The sequence below is a fragment of the Pristiophorus japonicus genome, chromosome 6 (assembly GCF_044704955.1).
Source record: "Pristiophorus japonicus isolate sPriJap1 chromosome 6, sPriJap1.hap1, whole genome shotgun sequence".
In the NCBI taxonomy this organism is placed as follows: Eukaryota; Metazoa; Chordata; class Chondrichthyes; family Pristiophoridae; genus Pristiophorus; species Pristiophorus japonicus.
In genome coordinates, this window is record NC_091982.1 from 240,849,571 (window position 1) to 240,864,799 (window position 15,229).

At 47.9% G+C, this 15,229-nt stretch overlaps 1 protein-coding gene across 1 annotated transcript in view; it reads right to left on the bottom strand.

The window, feature by feature from the left end:
- dhx36 (DEAH (Asp-Glu-Ala-His) box polypeptide 36) overlaps positions 1 to 698 on the bottom strand; it is an 81,387-nt gene extending 80,689 nt beyond the window's left edge. The window contains exon 1 of the mRNA XM_070883752.1: positions 399 to 698. Within this exon, the coding sequence (XP_070739853.1) occupies positions 399 to 590 (192 nt within the window). The 5' untranslated portion in view covers positions 591 to 698. The remainder of the gene's footprint in view (positions 1 to 398) is intronic.
- Positions 699 to 15,229: the final 14,531 nt, after the last annotated feature.

Below are 15,229 nucleotides of genomic sequence, written 5' to 3' on the forward strand. Positions count from 1 at the left end.
TTTTAATTCCCTCAGTATTCATGTTACAGGTATTGATCGATTAATTCCCTCAATATTTACATTATTGCTATATTTGGTTCATATATCAATTCCATCACTATGTAAATTATTGATCTACTGTTTACTAATTCCATCACTATTTACATTATTGATCTATTGTTTATTAATTCCATCCCCCTATTTACATTATTGATCTATTGTTTATCAATTCCTTCACTATTTACATTATTGATTTGTTGCTCATTAATTCCCCACTATTTCAATTACTGCTGGACGAATTGCCCAGGTGCTGCAGTGTTTCCCTGTGAGTGTGCTGAGTGATTCCCCACCCATCCTCCCTCACCCACCCACCTTCCCTCCATCCTCCATCCATCACCTTCCCTCCCCCCATCACTCACCTCGCTCCTCTCCTGGTCCTTGCTCTTCTGGCCCTGTTTCTTGGCGTACCACAGGCCGATGTCTTTGCCCTTCAGGTTGCCGGGATGGCGGCCCCGGCCCCTGCCGCCTGATGCGCCCTCCCAGCCCCCCGAGGACCCGGAGCCGCCACCGCCGCTGCCGCCGCCTCCCCGCCAGTCCCTCCGGTAACTCATGGTCCTGTGGGCAGCACCGCCGCCGGATCCGGACACCACACACACACACAGACAGACTCCGTCCGCCCTCCGACAGGCCGCGCAGTCAGCGGCGCCGTCCGATAGCGTCACAATGGCCGTCCATTGCTGCTGACGTCACAAACTGTTCCGCCCACACTGCCTCAGGTCACCAGCAGGATTGCCCAGTCCACAGAGTGCACTGGATATACCCCACACTGGAATAGTCCCAGGACACAGTGAGCACTGGATATACCCCACACTTGAATAGTTCCAGTACACAGTGAGCACTGGATATACCCCACACTGGAATAGTCCCAGTACACAGTGAGCACTGGATATACCCCACACTGGAATAGTTCCAGTACACAGTGAGCACTGGATATACCCCACGCTGAAATAGTTCCAGTACACAGTGAGCACTGGATATACCCCACACTGGAATAGTCCCAGTACACAGTGAGCACTGGATATACCCCACACTGGAATAGTTCCAGTACACAGTGAGCACTGGATATACCCCATACTGGAATAGTCCCAGCACACAGTGAGCACTGGATAAACCCCACACTGGAATACTCCCAGCCCACAGTGAGCACTGGATGTACCCCGCACTTGAATACTCCCAGCCCACAGTGAGCACTGGATGCACCCCACACTGGAATAGTCCCAGCACACAGTGAGCACTGGATATACCCCACACCGGAATAGTCCGTGCACACAGTGAGCACTGGATATACCCCACACCGGAATAGTCCGTGCACACAGTGAGCACTGGAAGCACCCCACACTGGAATAGTTCCAGTACACAGTGAGCACTGGATATACCCCACACTGGAATAGTCCCAGTACACAGTGAGCACTGGATATACCCCACACTGGAATAGTTCCAGTACACAGTGAGCACTGGATATACCCCACAATGGAATAGTTCCAGTACACAGTGAGCACGGGATATACCCCTCACTGGAATAGTCCCAGCACACAGTGAGCACTAGATATACCCCTCACTGGAATACTCCCATCTCACAGTGAGCACTGGATATACCCCACACTGGAATAGTCCCAGCACACAGTGAGCACTGGATGCACCCCACACTGGAATAGTCCCAGCACACAGTGAGCACTGGATATACCCCACACTGGAATAGTCCCCGCACACAGTGAGCACTGGATATACCCAACACTGGAATACTCCCAGCCCACAGTGAGCACTGGAAGCACCCCACACTGGAATAGTCCCAGCACACAGTGAGCACTGGATATACCCCACACTGGAATAGTCCCAGCAAACAGTGAGCACTGGATAAACCCCACACTGGAATAGTCCCAACACACAGTGTCCACTGTGTTGTGTATCTGTAAAGCATGCACTCCCATGTTCCGCCACCAGGGAGCGCATCCCCTGAAGTCCCAAGGGATCCCAGCATTCCTTGGGAGCGCTGTATATAAGCCGGCCCCTAAGGCCTGTTATTCACTCTGGAGTGTCTTAATAAAGATTGAGGTCACTGTTACTTTAACCTCCCTGTGTGCAGTCTCATCTGTGTTAGGAACACAACAACTGGCGATGAGAATACGAGTCCAACGCAAAGATGCAGCAAACTTTGGGCATCCTGGAGAAGTTCTCGGAGGGTGAGGACTGGAAAGCCTATGTCGAACGGCTAGACCAGTACTTTGTAGCCAAGGAGCCGGACGGAGAAGGAAGTGCTGCAAAAAGGAGAGCGGCCCTCCTCACGGTCTGCGGGGCACCGACCTACAGTCTCATGTAGAATCTTCTGGCTCCGGTGAAACCCACAGATAAGTTGTATGAGGAGCTTTGTACACTGGTTCGGGGGCATTTTAACCTGAGGGAGAGCGTGCTGATGATGAGGAATTGGTTCTACACGTGTCAGCGATCTACAGGCCAGGAAGTGGTGAGCTACGTTACCGAGCTAAGGCGACTTGCTGGACAATATGAGTTTGATGGCTACCTGGAGCAAATGCTCAGAGACTTTTTTGTACTGGGCATTGGCCACGAGACCATCCTACGAAAACTTTTGACTGTAGAGACACCGACTCTCAGTAACGCCATTGCGATAGCACAGGCATTTATGTCCACCAGTGAAAACACCAAACAAATCTCTCAGCACACAAGTGCTAGCAATGTTCGTAAAGTAACTGGAACTGTGTTTGCGAGCAGAAATGTACAGGGCAGAAACCATGAGTCTGCAACTGCCAACAGACCTCAGGTGACCCAGATGACGCAGAATCCGCAACAAAGGATTAATGCAAGGCAGTTCACACCTTGTTGGCATTGTGGAGGCTTCTATTCAGCCTATTCATGCCGCTTCAAAGGGTATATTTGGAAGAGCTGTGGAACAATGGGGCACCTCCAAAGAGCTTGCAGATGAGCTGCAAGCTCTGCAAAACCTGCAAACCACCATGTGACAGAGAAAGATCGGTCCATGGTGGATCAAAGCAATTTTGAGCCTCAGAGAGAGGAGGCAGATGCTGAAGTACATGGGGTGCACACATTTTCAACGAAATGTCCACCTATAATGCTAAATGTAAAATTGAATGGCTTACCCGTAGTCATGGAACTGGACACTGGTGCTAGCCAATCCATCATGAGTAAAAAGATGTTTGAGGGACTGTGGTGCAACAAGGCACTCAGACCAGCCCTGAGCCCCATCCACACGAAACTGAGAACGTACACCAAAGAGCTTATCACTGTCCTGGGCAGCGCCATGGTCAAGGTCACCTACGAGGGCACGGTGCACAAACTGCCACTCTGGATTGTCCTGGGCGATGGCCCCACACTGCTTGGAAGGAGCTGGTTGGGCAAAATCCACTGGAACTGGGATGACATCCGAGCGCTATCACATGTCGATGAGGCCTCATGTACCCAGGTTCTTAAGAAATTTCCTTCCCTTTTTGAGCCAGGCATTGGAAACTTTTAAGGGGTGAAGGTGCGGATCCACTTGGTCCCAGAGGCACGACCCATTCACCACAAGGTGCGAGCGGTACCTCACATGATGAGAGAGTGGAAATTGAGCTGGACAGGCTGCAACACGAGGGCATCATCTCCCCAGTGGAATTCAGCGAGTGGGCCAGCCCAATTGTTCCAGTACTCAAAAGTGATGGCACGGTCAGGATTTACAGCAATTATAAAGTAACTATTAATCGTTTCTCGCTACAGGACCAATACCCACTACCTAAGGCAGACGACCTATTTGCAACACTGGCAGGAGGCAAGACGTTCACCAAGCTCGACCTGACATCGGCTTACATGACGCAGGAGCTGGAGGAGTCTTCGAAGGGCCTCACCTGCATCAACACGCACAAGGGACTGTTCATCTACAACAGATGTCCGTTTGGAATTCGGTCGGCTGCAGCGATCTTCCAGAGAAACATGGAGAGCCTACTCAAGTCGGTACCACGCACGGTGGTTTATCAGGACGACATATTGGTCACGGGTCAGGACACCGTCGTGCACTTATAAAACCTGGAGGAGGTCCTCCAGTAACTGAGTCATGTCAGGCTGCAGCTGAAGAGGTCGAAATGCGTCTTCATGGCAACAGAAGTGGAGTTTTGGGGGAGAAAGATCGCGGCAGACGGCATTCGGCCCACAGACGCCAAGACAGAGCCTATCAGGAACGCGCCCAGGCCAAAGAACGTCACAGAGCTGTGGTCGTTCCTGGGACTCCTCAACTATTTGGTAACTTCCGACCAGGGTTAAGCACCCTCTTAAAGCCCCGACTTGTGTTATTGCGTAAAGGTGAGAATTGGGCATGGGGAAAAAAATAAGTAATTGCTTTTGAGAAAGCCAGAAACATTTTATGCTCCAACAAGCTGCTTGTATTGTATAACCCGTGTAAAAGACTTGTGCTAGCATGTGATGCGTCGTCGTACGGAGTCGGGTGTGTATTACAACAAGCTAACGTTGCGGGGAAGTTGCAACCTATCACCTATGCCTCCAGGAGCTTGGCTAAGGCCGAGAGGGCCGACAGCATGATTGAGAAAGAGGCATTAGCGTGTGTGTTCAGGGTAAAGAAAATGCATCAGTATCTGTTTGGCCTCAAATTTGAGCTGGAAACTGGTCACAGGCCCCTCATATCCCTGTTCGCTGAAAACAAGGGGATAAATACTAATGCCTCAGCCCGAATACAAAGGTGGGTACTCGCGCTATCAGCGTATAACTATACCATCCGCCACAGGCCAGGCACCGAGAACTGTGCGGGTGCTCTCAGTCGGCTACCATTGCCCACCACGGGGGTGGAAATGGCGCAGCCTGCAAACTTGTTGATGGTGGCGCAGCCCGCAGACTTGTTGATGGCCATGGAAGCGTTTGAAAATGATAAATCACCTGTCACGGCCCGCCAGATTAGGACTTGGACCAGCCAAGATCCTCTGCTGTCCCTAGTAAAAAACTGTGCACTGCATGGGAGCTGGGCCAGCATCCCCGTTGAAATGCAAGAGCTAATGAAGCCGTTCCAGCAGTGAAAGGACGAGTTGTCCATTCAGGCAGACTGCCTGTTGTGGGGTAACCGCATAGTGCTACCCAAAAGGGGACGTTCATCTCGGATCTCCACAGCACTCACTCGGGTATAGTAATGATGAAAGCGATAGCCAGATCCCACGTGTGGTGGCCCGGTATCGACTCTAACTTAGAGTCCTGTGTACGGCAATGCAGCGTGTGTGCTCAGTTGAGCAATGCGCCCAGAGAGGCACCACTAAGTTTGTGGTCCTGGCCCTCCAGACCATGGTCGAGGATCCACGTCGACTATGCGAACCTGTTTCTTGGTAAAATGTTCCTGGTGGTGGTGGATGCTTTTTCAAAATGGATTGAATTCGAAATAATGTCGGGAAGCACCGCCACTGCCACCATTGAAAGCCTGCGGGCCATGTTTGCCACCCACGGCCTGCCTGACATACTGGTCAGTGACAACGGGCCATGTTTCACCAGTGCCGAATTTAAAGAATTCATGACCTTCAATGGGATCAAACATGTCACCTCGGCCCCATTTAAACCAGCCTCCAATGGGCAGGCAGAGCGGGCAGTACAAACCATCAAACCGAGCCTTAAACGAGTCACAGAAGGCTCACTCCAAACCCGCCTGTCCCGAGTACTGCTCAGCTACCGCACGAGACCCCACTCACTCACAGGGGTGCCCCCGGCTGAGCTACTCATGAAAAGGACACTTAAAACCAGACTCTCGCTGGTTCACCCCAACCTGCATGATCAGGGAGAGAGCAGGCTGCAGCAACAAAATGTAAATGATGGTCGCGCCACCGTGTCACGGGAAATTGATCTGAATGACCCTGTGTATGTGCTGAACTATGGACATGGTCCCAAGTGGATCGCGGGCGAGCACGGTGATAGCTACAGAAGGGAGTAGGGTGTTTGTAGTCAAACTAGACAACGAACAAATTTGCAGAAAGCACCTGGACCAAACAAGGCTGCGGTTCACAGACTGCCCTGAACAACCCACAGCAGACACCACCTTTTCTGAGATCACAACACACACCCAAAGGATCAAGACACCAACCCAGAGCAGGAAATCGAACCCATCACGCCCAACAGCCCAGCAAGGCGAGACTCACCTAGCAGCTCTGCATGGCCAACAACACGCCAGCCCAGCGAGGGCACAGTCAACACACCAGAACATACATTTGTATTGAGGCAGGGAAAGAAAGGCTCCCGACCGCCTCACCTTGTAAGTAGTTTTCACTTTGACTTTGGAGGGGAGTGATGTTGTGTATCTATAAAGCATGCACTTCCATATTCGGCCACCAGGGAGCGTATCCCCTGACGTCCCAAGGGACCCCAGCATCCCTTGGGAGCACTGTATATAAGCCGGCCCCGAAGGCCTGTTCCTCACTCTGGAGTGTCTTAATAAAGACTGAGGTCACTGTTACTTTAACCTCCCTGTGTGCAGCCTCATCTATGTTAGGAACACAATACACTGGATATATCCCACACAGGAATAGTCCCAGCACACAGTGAGCACTGGATATACCACACACTGGAATAATCCCAGCACACAGTGATCACTGGATACACCCCACACTGAAATAGTCCTAGCACACAGTGAGCATTGGATATACCCCACACTGGAATAGTCCCAGCGCACAGTGAGCACTGGATGTACCCCACACTGGAATAATCCCAGTAAAAACGGCACTGGATAAACCCCACACTGGAATCGTCCCAGCACACAGTGAACACTGGATATACCACGCTCTGGAATAGGCCCAACACACAGTGAGCACTGGATATACCCCGCACTGGAATAGTCACAACACACAGTGAGCACTGGATATACCCCACACTGGAATAATCCCAGCACACAGTGATCACTGGATACACTCCACACTGGAATAGTCCCAGCACACAGTGAGCACTGGATATACCCCACACTGGAATAGTCCCAGCACACAATGAGCACTGGATATACCCCACACTGGAATAATCCCAGTACAAATGGCACTGGATAAACCCCACACTGGAATCGTCCCAGCACACAGTGAGCACTGGATATACCACACTCTGGAATAGGCCCAGCATACAGTGAGCACTGGATATACCCCACACTGGAATAGTTGCAACACACAGTGAGCACTGGATACACCCCACACTGGAATAGTCCCAGCACACAGTGAGCACTGGATATACTCCACACTGGAATAGTCCCAGCACACAGTGAGCACTGGATACACCCCACACTGGAATAGTCCCAGCACACAGAGCAGGAATGATCCCAACAGAGACCAGTAGAAAGAACTGGGTAAATTACCAGACAGGAATAATCCCATTAGAGACCAATTAGAGTGGACTGAATATGTCCCCCATGCAGGAATAATCCCGACAGAGACCAGTAGAAAGAACTGGATATAACCTCTGTACAGGAATAATCCCAACAGAGACCAGGAGAGAGCACTGTATATACCCACAGGCAGTAATAATCCCAACAGAGATCACTGGCTATACCCTCCATGCAGGAACAATCCTATTTGAGACCAGGAGAGGACACAGTCTATACCCCATACGGCAATAATCACAGCAGGGACGAGTAGAAAGAAACGGACATACCTCCATACAGGAATAACCCCATATGGGCCAATATAGAGCACTGGATATACCCACATATAGGAATAATCCCAATATAAAACCAATCCACAGCACTGATTCCATTCCCAACACCGCCTACTGCCCCCCCCTCCCCCACCTTCCCCAGCCACTATCTGAGGCTGGACCAGACTGTTCTCAACCTCGGGCATCCTATTTGACCCTGAGCAGAGCTTTCGACCCCATATCCTTTCCATCACCAAGACAGCCTTCTTCCACTTCCATAGCACCACCCGTCTCCGCCCCTGCCTCAGCTTATCTAGTGCTGGAACCCTCAACCATGCTTTTATTACCTCCAGACTTGACTATTCTAATGTTTTTCTGGCTGGTCTCCCATATTATACCCTCTATAAACTTGAGCTCATCCAAAACTCTGCTACCCATATCCTAACTCACACCAAGTCCTGTTTACACATCATCACTGTGTTCGCTGACCTATATTGGCACCTGGTCCACCAATGACTCGATTTTAAAATTCTTATCCTTATTTTCAAATCCCTCCATTGTCTCACCCTCGCTATCTCTGTAACCTTCCCCAGCCCTACAATCCTCTGAGAGCTCTATGCTCCACCAATTCTGGCCTTGTGGAATCCACCACTTCCTTAGTCCCACCATTGGTGGCCGTGCCTTCAGCAGCCGAGGACCTAAGCTCTCAAATTTCCTCCCTGACCCTCTCCACCTCTCTACCTCTTTCCTCCATTAAGGCACTCCTTAAAATCTACCTCTTTGACTAAACTTTTGGTCATCTGCCCTAATATCTCCTTATTTGGCTTGATGTCAATTTTTGTCTGATAACGCTCCTGTGAAGCGCCTTGGGGCATTTTACGACGTTCAAGGCGCTATTATGAATATAACTTGTTGTTGCTGCGTAGGGAGGAAATTTCAGAGCTTAAGGTCTAGACTCCTGAAGGCACGGTAGTCAATCGTGGTGTTATAAATTTTTGGGATTGACAAGAGGCTTAAGTTGGAGTCATGCAGAATTCTCAGAGTGCGAATAGCAACATAAACCAATGTATCAGCCCCTGTAAAGTAATAATACCATTGTATACCAGTAAAAAAAAACCTCTGTATCAGTGATAATCCATTAGGTATACCATGTAGCCATCATTTTCCTTGTCTATGAAATCAGGGCTATATGCACACTTGGTGTGCACATTAGGAAAGAAAGAACTTGCTTTGATACAGTGCCTTCCACGACCTCAGGACATCCCAAAATACTTCACACAAAAAAATACTTTTTGAAGTGTAATCAATATTGTAATGTAGGGAAATGTGACAGCCAATTTGCTCACCACAAGGTCCCACCAAGGTCAATGATAATTGGATAAATACTTGAAGGTAAAACATGTACAGGGCTATGGGGAAAAAGAAGGGGCTTGGGACTAATTGGATAGCTCTACCAAAGAGCCAGCACAGGGACGATGGGCCGAGTGGCCTCCTTCTGTGCTGTATCATTCTATGATTCTATGAAATGGTTTTTGGTTGAGGGATAAATGTTGGCCAGGACACCGGGGCAACCCCCCTGATCTTCTTCGAAAGGTGCCTCAGTTTAATGTTTCACCCGAAAATCGCCACCTCCGACAGTGCAGCGCTCCCTCAGCACTGTACTGAACTCTCAGATTAGGGGCTCAAGTCTCTGGAAGGGTACTTGAACCTACGACCTTGAGCCTCGGCAGCAAGAGTGCTACCATGGAGGCAATGGTGCCATTTTCCAACAGCCATTTCATCATTGACAGAAAACAACTCTCAATCAGTGCGGGAAGAAAAAAGTGAAGGCAAGAAACAAGTAAGAGCCCTTCACAATAAAAATATCAAATGCTGCTTAAACACGTCTAAGAAAGTTGAATGCTAATGAGGAGTGTACATTGATGAGCCCTGATTTGGTCTGACAAGTGCCTTATTGTTGCTCAGATCAATTCTGAACCCAGGTTTGTTAATGCCTCTGGGAATTTTTACCTATGTACAGTACCGTTGTCACAGGATATTACATAGGAGTACATTGAATCTACAGCGCAGAAGATGACCAGTATGCCCAACTAGGATATGTCAATATTCATGCTCTACCTGAGCCTCCTCCTACCCTACTTCATCTAACTGTGTCAGCATATACCCTTATCTCGTTCTCCCTCGTGTATTTATCTCGCATCCATTTAAATGCATCTATACTACTCACCTCAACTACTCCCTGTGGTAGGGAGTGCCACATTCTCACCACTCTCTGAGTAAAGAATTCTCCTGAATTCCCGATTGGATTTTTGGATTTATTCGTGACTATCTTATATTTATGACCTCTCATTTGCAACAACTCATTTTGCCAACCGATCAATAATTAAAAAATGAAGATTAAAGTTAGGAAAATGATAATGCTGCACATTTAATCTTCACTGGTGTGGTGCCGAATTTATTGCTTAATTTTTGAAATATGCATCTCCAGGGTTTGCGTTTACCTGGAAAAATTATAGGAAGATAGGAACAGAAGGAGGCTATTCAGCCCCTTGATCCTGTGCCTCCATTCAGTGGGATCATGGCTGATCTGTACCTTAACTGCATTTAACCACCTTGGTTCCGCAACCCTTAATACTCTTGCCTAACAAAGAGCTATCAATCTCAGTTTTGAAATTTTACAATTGACCCGCAGCCTCAACATCTTTTTAGGTGAGAGAGTTCCAGATTTCCACTACCCTTTGTGTGAAGAAGGGCTTCTTGACATCACCCCTGAATGTCCTGGCTCTAATTTTAAGGTGATGCCCCCTTGTTCTAGACTCCCCCCACCAGAGGGAATAGTTTTTCTCTATCTACCCTCTCAACTCCTTTAATCATCTCCAACACCTCAATTAGATCACCCCTTAATCTGCTATATTAAGGGGATACAAGCCCAGTCTGTGCAACCTGTCCTCATAATTGAATCCTTTTAGCCCCGGTATCATTCTGGTGTATCTGCGCTGCACCCCCTGGAAGGCCAATATCTCCTTCCTGTGGTGCAGAGCCCAGAACTGAACACAGTGCTCCAGATGCGGTCTAATCAGAGCTTTGTACAACTGTGGCATAACTTCCACCTCTTTGTATTCCAGCCCTCCTGAACTAAAGGCCAATATGCCATTTGCCTTTTTAATTACTTTTTTGTTCCTGTCCACTGGCTTTTCATGATAAAACTTCCAAGCATGCTTTCTCACTGCCCCTTTAAGCCAGATACAGTTTCAAGGTATTAAACGGTCAAAATTGAGCTGAAATAGTGAGGTAATCCTGTCAATTTAAAAATAATTGGTGTGATTGTGCTGTGTACAGTTCTGGTCGCCACGGTGCAAAAAGGATATTGCAATTATTGAAAGGATACAGAAGAGAGCATCCAGAATGATTGAGGGATAGAGTATGAGGAGTGATGATGTAAACTGGGCATGTTTTTACTGGAAAAGAGAAGACTAAGAGGGAATGTGATTGCTGTTTTGGGATTCTGAAGGGATTAGATGATGTAGACCGTGACAAGCTGTTTCACCTTGCCCAGAACAGTCAGACCAGTGGATGAAGGGAGATAAATTCAACTCAAATCTGCGAAGGTATTATTTCAGTGAGCGAGTGGTCAATCTATGGAACAGGCTCCCGAGGGAGAAAAGGGAAGCAGTTCGCATTGATCCATTCAAATGCAAATTCGATAGATCTCATTAGAAAATAACATTTTGGGGGGCAGTATTTGAGACATGACACATGGTAAATGTAACATGCTTGTGAGGAACAGGTGACTTTGGACCTGTGGTTCCCTAAGCTCTCCACTGCTGAGGGTTGTCCTCGCCTCCTGTCTGGGTCTGTTGTAGACTCATTGATAGAGATCGATCGCTGTGATTGGTCAACAACTCCATTATCGTTCTATCATGTGACTACCAGGAGGGTAGACAGTGAACCAGATGGACCTCGGTCTTTTCTCATCTGGCAATTGCTATGCTTCTAAGGTGCAATGGTTGCTCTCCTTTGATTTGCCCTCAGATTACTTCCATCCTCTCCTTAAGGCACTGACTCATGCTGGGGTATTGTTCCATGAGTGCCAGCCACCCTCCACTATCTCATCCGTGTGGTCATTTTTCGTTCTTCAATGCCACAAACTGCGTTCCGTAACCACTGACCCCATCCCTCTCCCTAGCCTCAATCTGAGGGTGAACAAGACTAGTTCGCAACCTAGGTGTCATATTTGACCCTGAAATGAGTTTCCAGCCACATATCCGCAGTATAACTAAAACTGCCCTTTTCCACCTCTGTAACGTTGCCTGCCTCTGCCCCTGCCTCAGCTCTTGTGCTGCTGAAACCCTTATTCATGCCTTTGTTACCTCTAGACTGGACTACTCCAACTCACTTCTGGCCAGCCTTCCACTTTCCACACTACGTAAACTTGAAGTCATCCAAAACTCAGCAGCCTGTGTACTAACCCACACCCAGTCAAGATCACCCATCACCCCTGTGCTTTCTGACCTACATTGGCTCCCAGTTAAACAATGCCTCAATTTCAAAATTCTCATCCTTGTTTACAAATCACTCCATGGACTTGCCCCTCCCTATCTCTGTAATCTTTTTCAGCCTCACAATGCCACAAGATGTCTGCGCTCCTCAAATTCTTCCCTCTTGAACATCCCTGATTATAATCGCTCAACCATTGATGGCCGTGCCTTCAGCTGCCTGGGCCCCAAGCTCTGGAATTCCCTCCCTAAACCTCTCCACCTCTCTACCTCTCTTTCCTCCTTTAAGTCACTCGTTAAAACCTATCTCTTTGAACAAGCTTTTGGTCATCTGCCTTAATTTCTTCTGTGGCTTGGTGTCAAATTTATCTGTTTGTCTGTAACACTGTCGTGAAGCACCTTGGGGCGTTTTACTACATTTGAGGCGCTATATAAATACAAGTTATTATTATATGTGCGAGTGTGGACAGTGAATGACAGCAGGGTATTCGACGGTAGTCAGATCGCAGAAGCTCTCAACTCTGTCCTCAATGCTCACACACATGCACTTTCTCGCAGTGATCATTGAGCAGCCATCAGGAGCGGGAATACTGGCTGATTTTACCTCGCAAGACCATGGCCACTGAGATGCCTTGTACGGTTGGACCTCTGTGGTCCTGCACCCTCGGGACCTGACCGGTGCCGAATCGGAGAATTTTACCAACCACGGGAGGTCAGTCAGTCTGTATGACTGTAACCGATACGCTCCACATAAGCAAACGCCTAGCCTAGGCTTACCGGTACCCATAGAGTGCTTCTCCCCACTCTGCTGGGCTATCTCCTTCTGCTAAATAACAGCATAGAACACGGAGAGCTAGGACTGCCGGCCAGATGTAAACAAACTTGGCGGAAGCGCGGGAAACTGGGACGCCACCCATGCAAAGCAGCAGTTCCGCAAACTAATGCCGAACCATGGATGTTTCCGGATCAGAGAGTCCCAGACCAGACAAGTTTAACCTTGTAGTTGCTTTCACTGTTGCCCAGTGCAAAACAGATATCAAACCTGAGAACGTCCAGCCTCAATTACACATTGCCGGTGGCAGCATTTAACCTCCTGACTATTCTAACTAGACTTATTTTTGCAAACCCATTAAAAAAATGTCATGCCAACACACGGCATGCTAGTTCAGTATTTCAGTAGAGTGCATTTTAAATCCTGGAGGAGTAATTAAACAGGCATGATTTGAAATGTGCTGAAAAATATTCACCAATTTACCAGAAATGGCAAAGAGTAATTATTGTAATGCAGTACAGGTAATAAACACTTTAAATTTAATTTCTACTGTCCGGTCGACCATCTCCACAGTGCCTGAGTAAGCTATTCAGTCAGGTACTGCATTAATATTCAGTATGTGTCTCGTTGAAAATGTGGAGTGAAAGCAAGCCACCTGATAGAGCTGGAGGGAATTCAGAGCTATTCCTGTACAATATTTGAGGAGATTGATCTCGGAATTTTCTTTCCCGCATGTATTTTTCAGCTCTATTCTGTCCTGGACCATTCCCCATTCTCTAATCTGCCAGATCGTGCGATCTGATTGCTGGAGGCACTTAGCATAATGCAGGAGAAATCTCTTTACCCAGAGTGTGGTGATAATACAGAACTCACTGCTGCAGGGAGTGAGTGAGGCGAATAGTATAGATGCATTTAAGGGGAAGCTAGATAAACACACGATGGGGAGAGGAATAGAAGGATATGTTGATAGGGTGAGATGAAGAGAGGTGGGAGGAGGTTGGTGTGGAACATAAACAGTTGGCACGGACCAGTTGGGCGGAATGGCCTGTTTCTGTTCTGTACATTCTCTGTAAATCTATGTAAAAAATATCAAGTCGTTCTGACTCTCGCTTATGCAAATTGTGGCGATTAACTCGCCCCAATTTATTTTAAATGCTTAACTGACAAGCTTCTTTTTTGTGCTGGAGAGCTTTTACCAAACTGCAGTTTCACAAACTGTGCATTGATCTAGTATCACTTATTGGAAGTTCAATAAATCCTCGTTGTATCTTAGCATGTTGCAGATTTTTCACTGCAAATTTCTTTGTAATTCAGGGCCTAAAGGTGGCATGTTTTGGGCAAGTGGAGTGGAAACTGGGAGCGGGTGCACTCATTCAAAGGTTCAAGCTCCGTGTTTTCTGCCTGTCAGAATTTACAACCCAGTTGGGGGGGTGGCCCATAATATCTCTGCCTAACAATGGATGGGGAACACAAGCATAGCGGTTATGTTACTGCACTAGCAATCCAGAGACCTGGACTAATGATCCGGTAGATTTTGAGTTCAAATCCCACCACGGCAGCTGGGGAGTTTAAATTCAGTTAATTAAATAAATCTAGAATAAAAAGCTAATATCAGTAATGGTGACCATGAAACTACTGGATTGTCATAAAAACCCATCTGGTTCACTAATGTCCTTTAAGGTAGGAAACCTGCCATCCTTACCCAGTCTGGCCTATATGTGACTGTAATATCCGGAGAGTCCCAATCTCTTTGTTAACCTGCTTATCTGCTCCCAGACAAGAGGGAGGGAGGAAGAAAGGAGTGAGGAGGGGGGGAGGGGAAGGGGAGTGAGGGAGGAGGAAGAGAGAAAGAGCGGGTTGAGAGAGAGAGAGGGAGGGGTGGGGGGAGAGAGATTGAAACACCTGTGAACTTTGTGGGGTAGAAGCAAGTCATCCTCGATACGAGGGACCGCCTCTGATGATGATGATGATGATGATATGTGAATCCAGACCCACAGCAATGTGGTTGACTCTGAACTGCCCCTCTGAAATGGCCCAGCGAGCCATTCAGTTGTAAAAATCACTATAAAGAATTATCACCGTGTGAGTACCTGCACCACACGGGCTGCAGCGGTTCAAGAAGACAGCTCACCACCACCTTCTCAAGGGCAAATAGCGATGGGCAATAAATGCTGGCTTGCCAGCGATGTCCAAATCCCACAAACAAATTTAAAAAAACGGATGTTTTGAAAAATGTAGATTGTGAGAGGAAGGAAGGAAAGAGAGAGAGATTTGATATTGGTTGATGGAGGAATGTCGGCCAAGGGATCTTTTATACCCA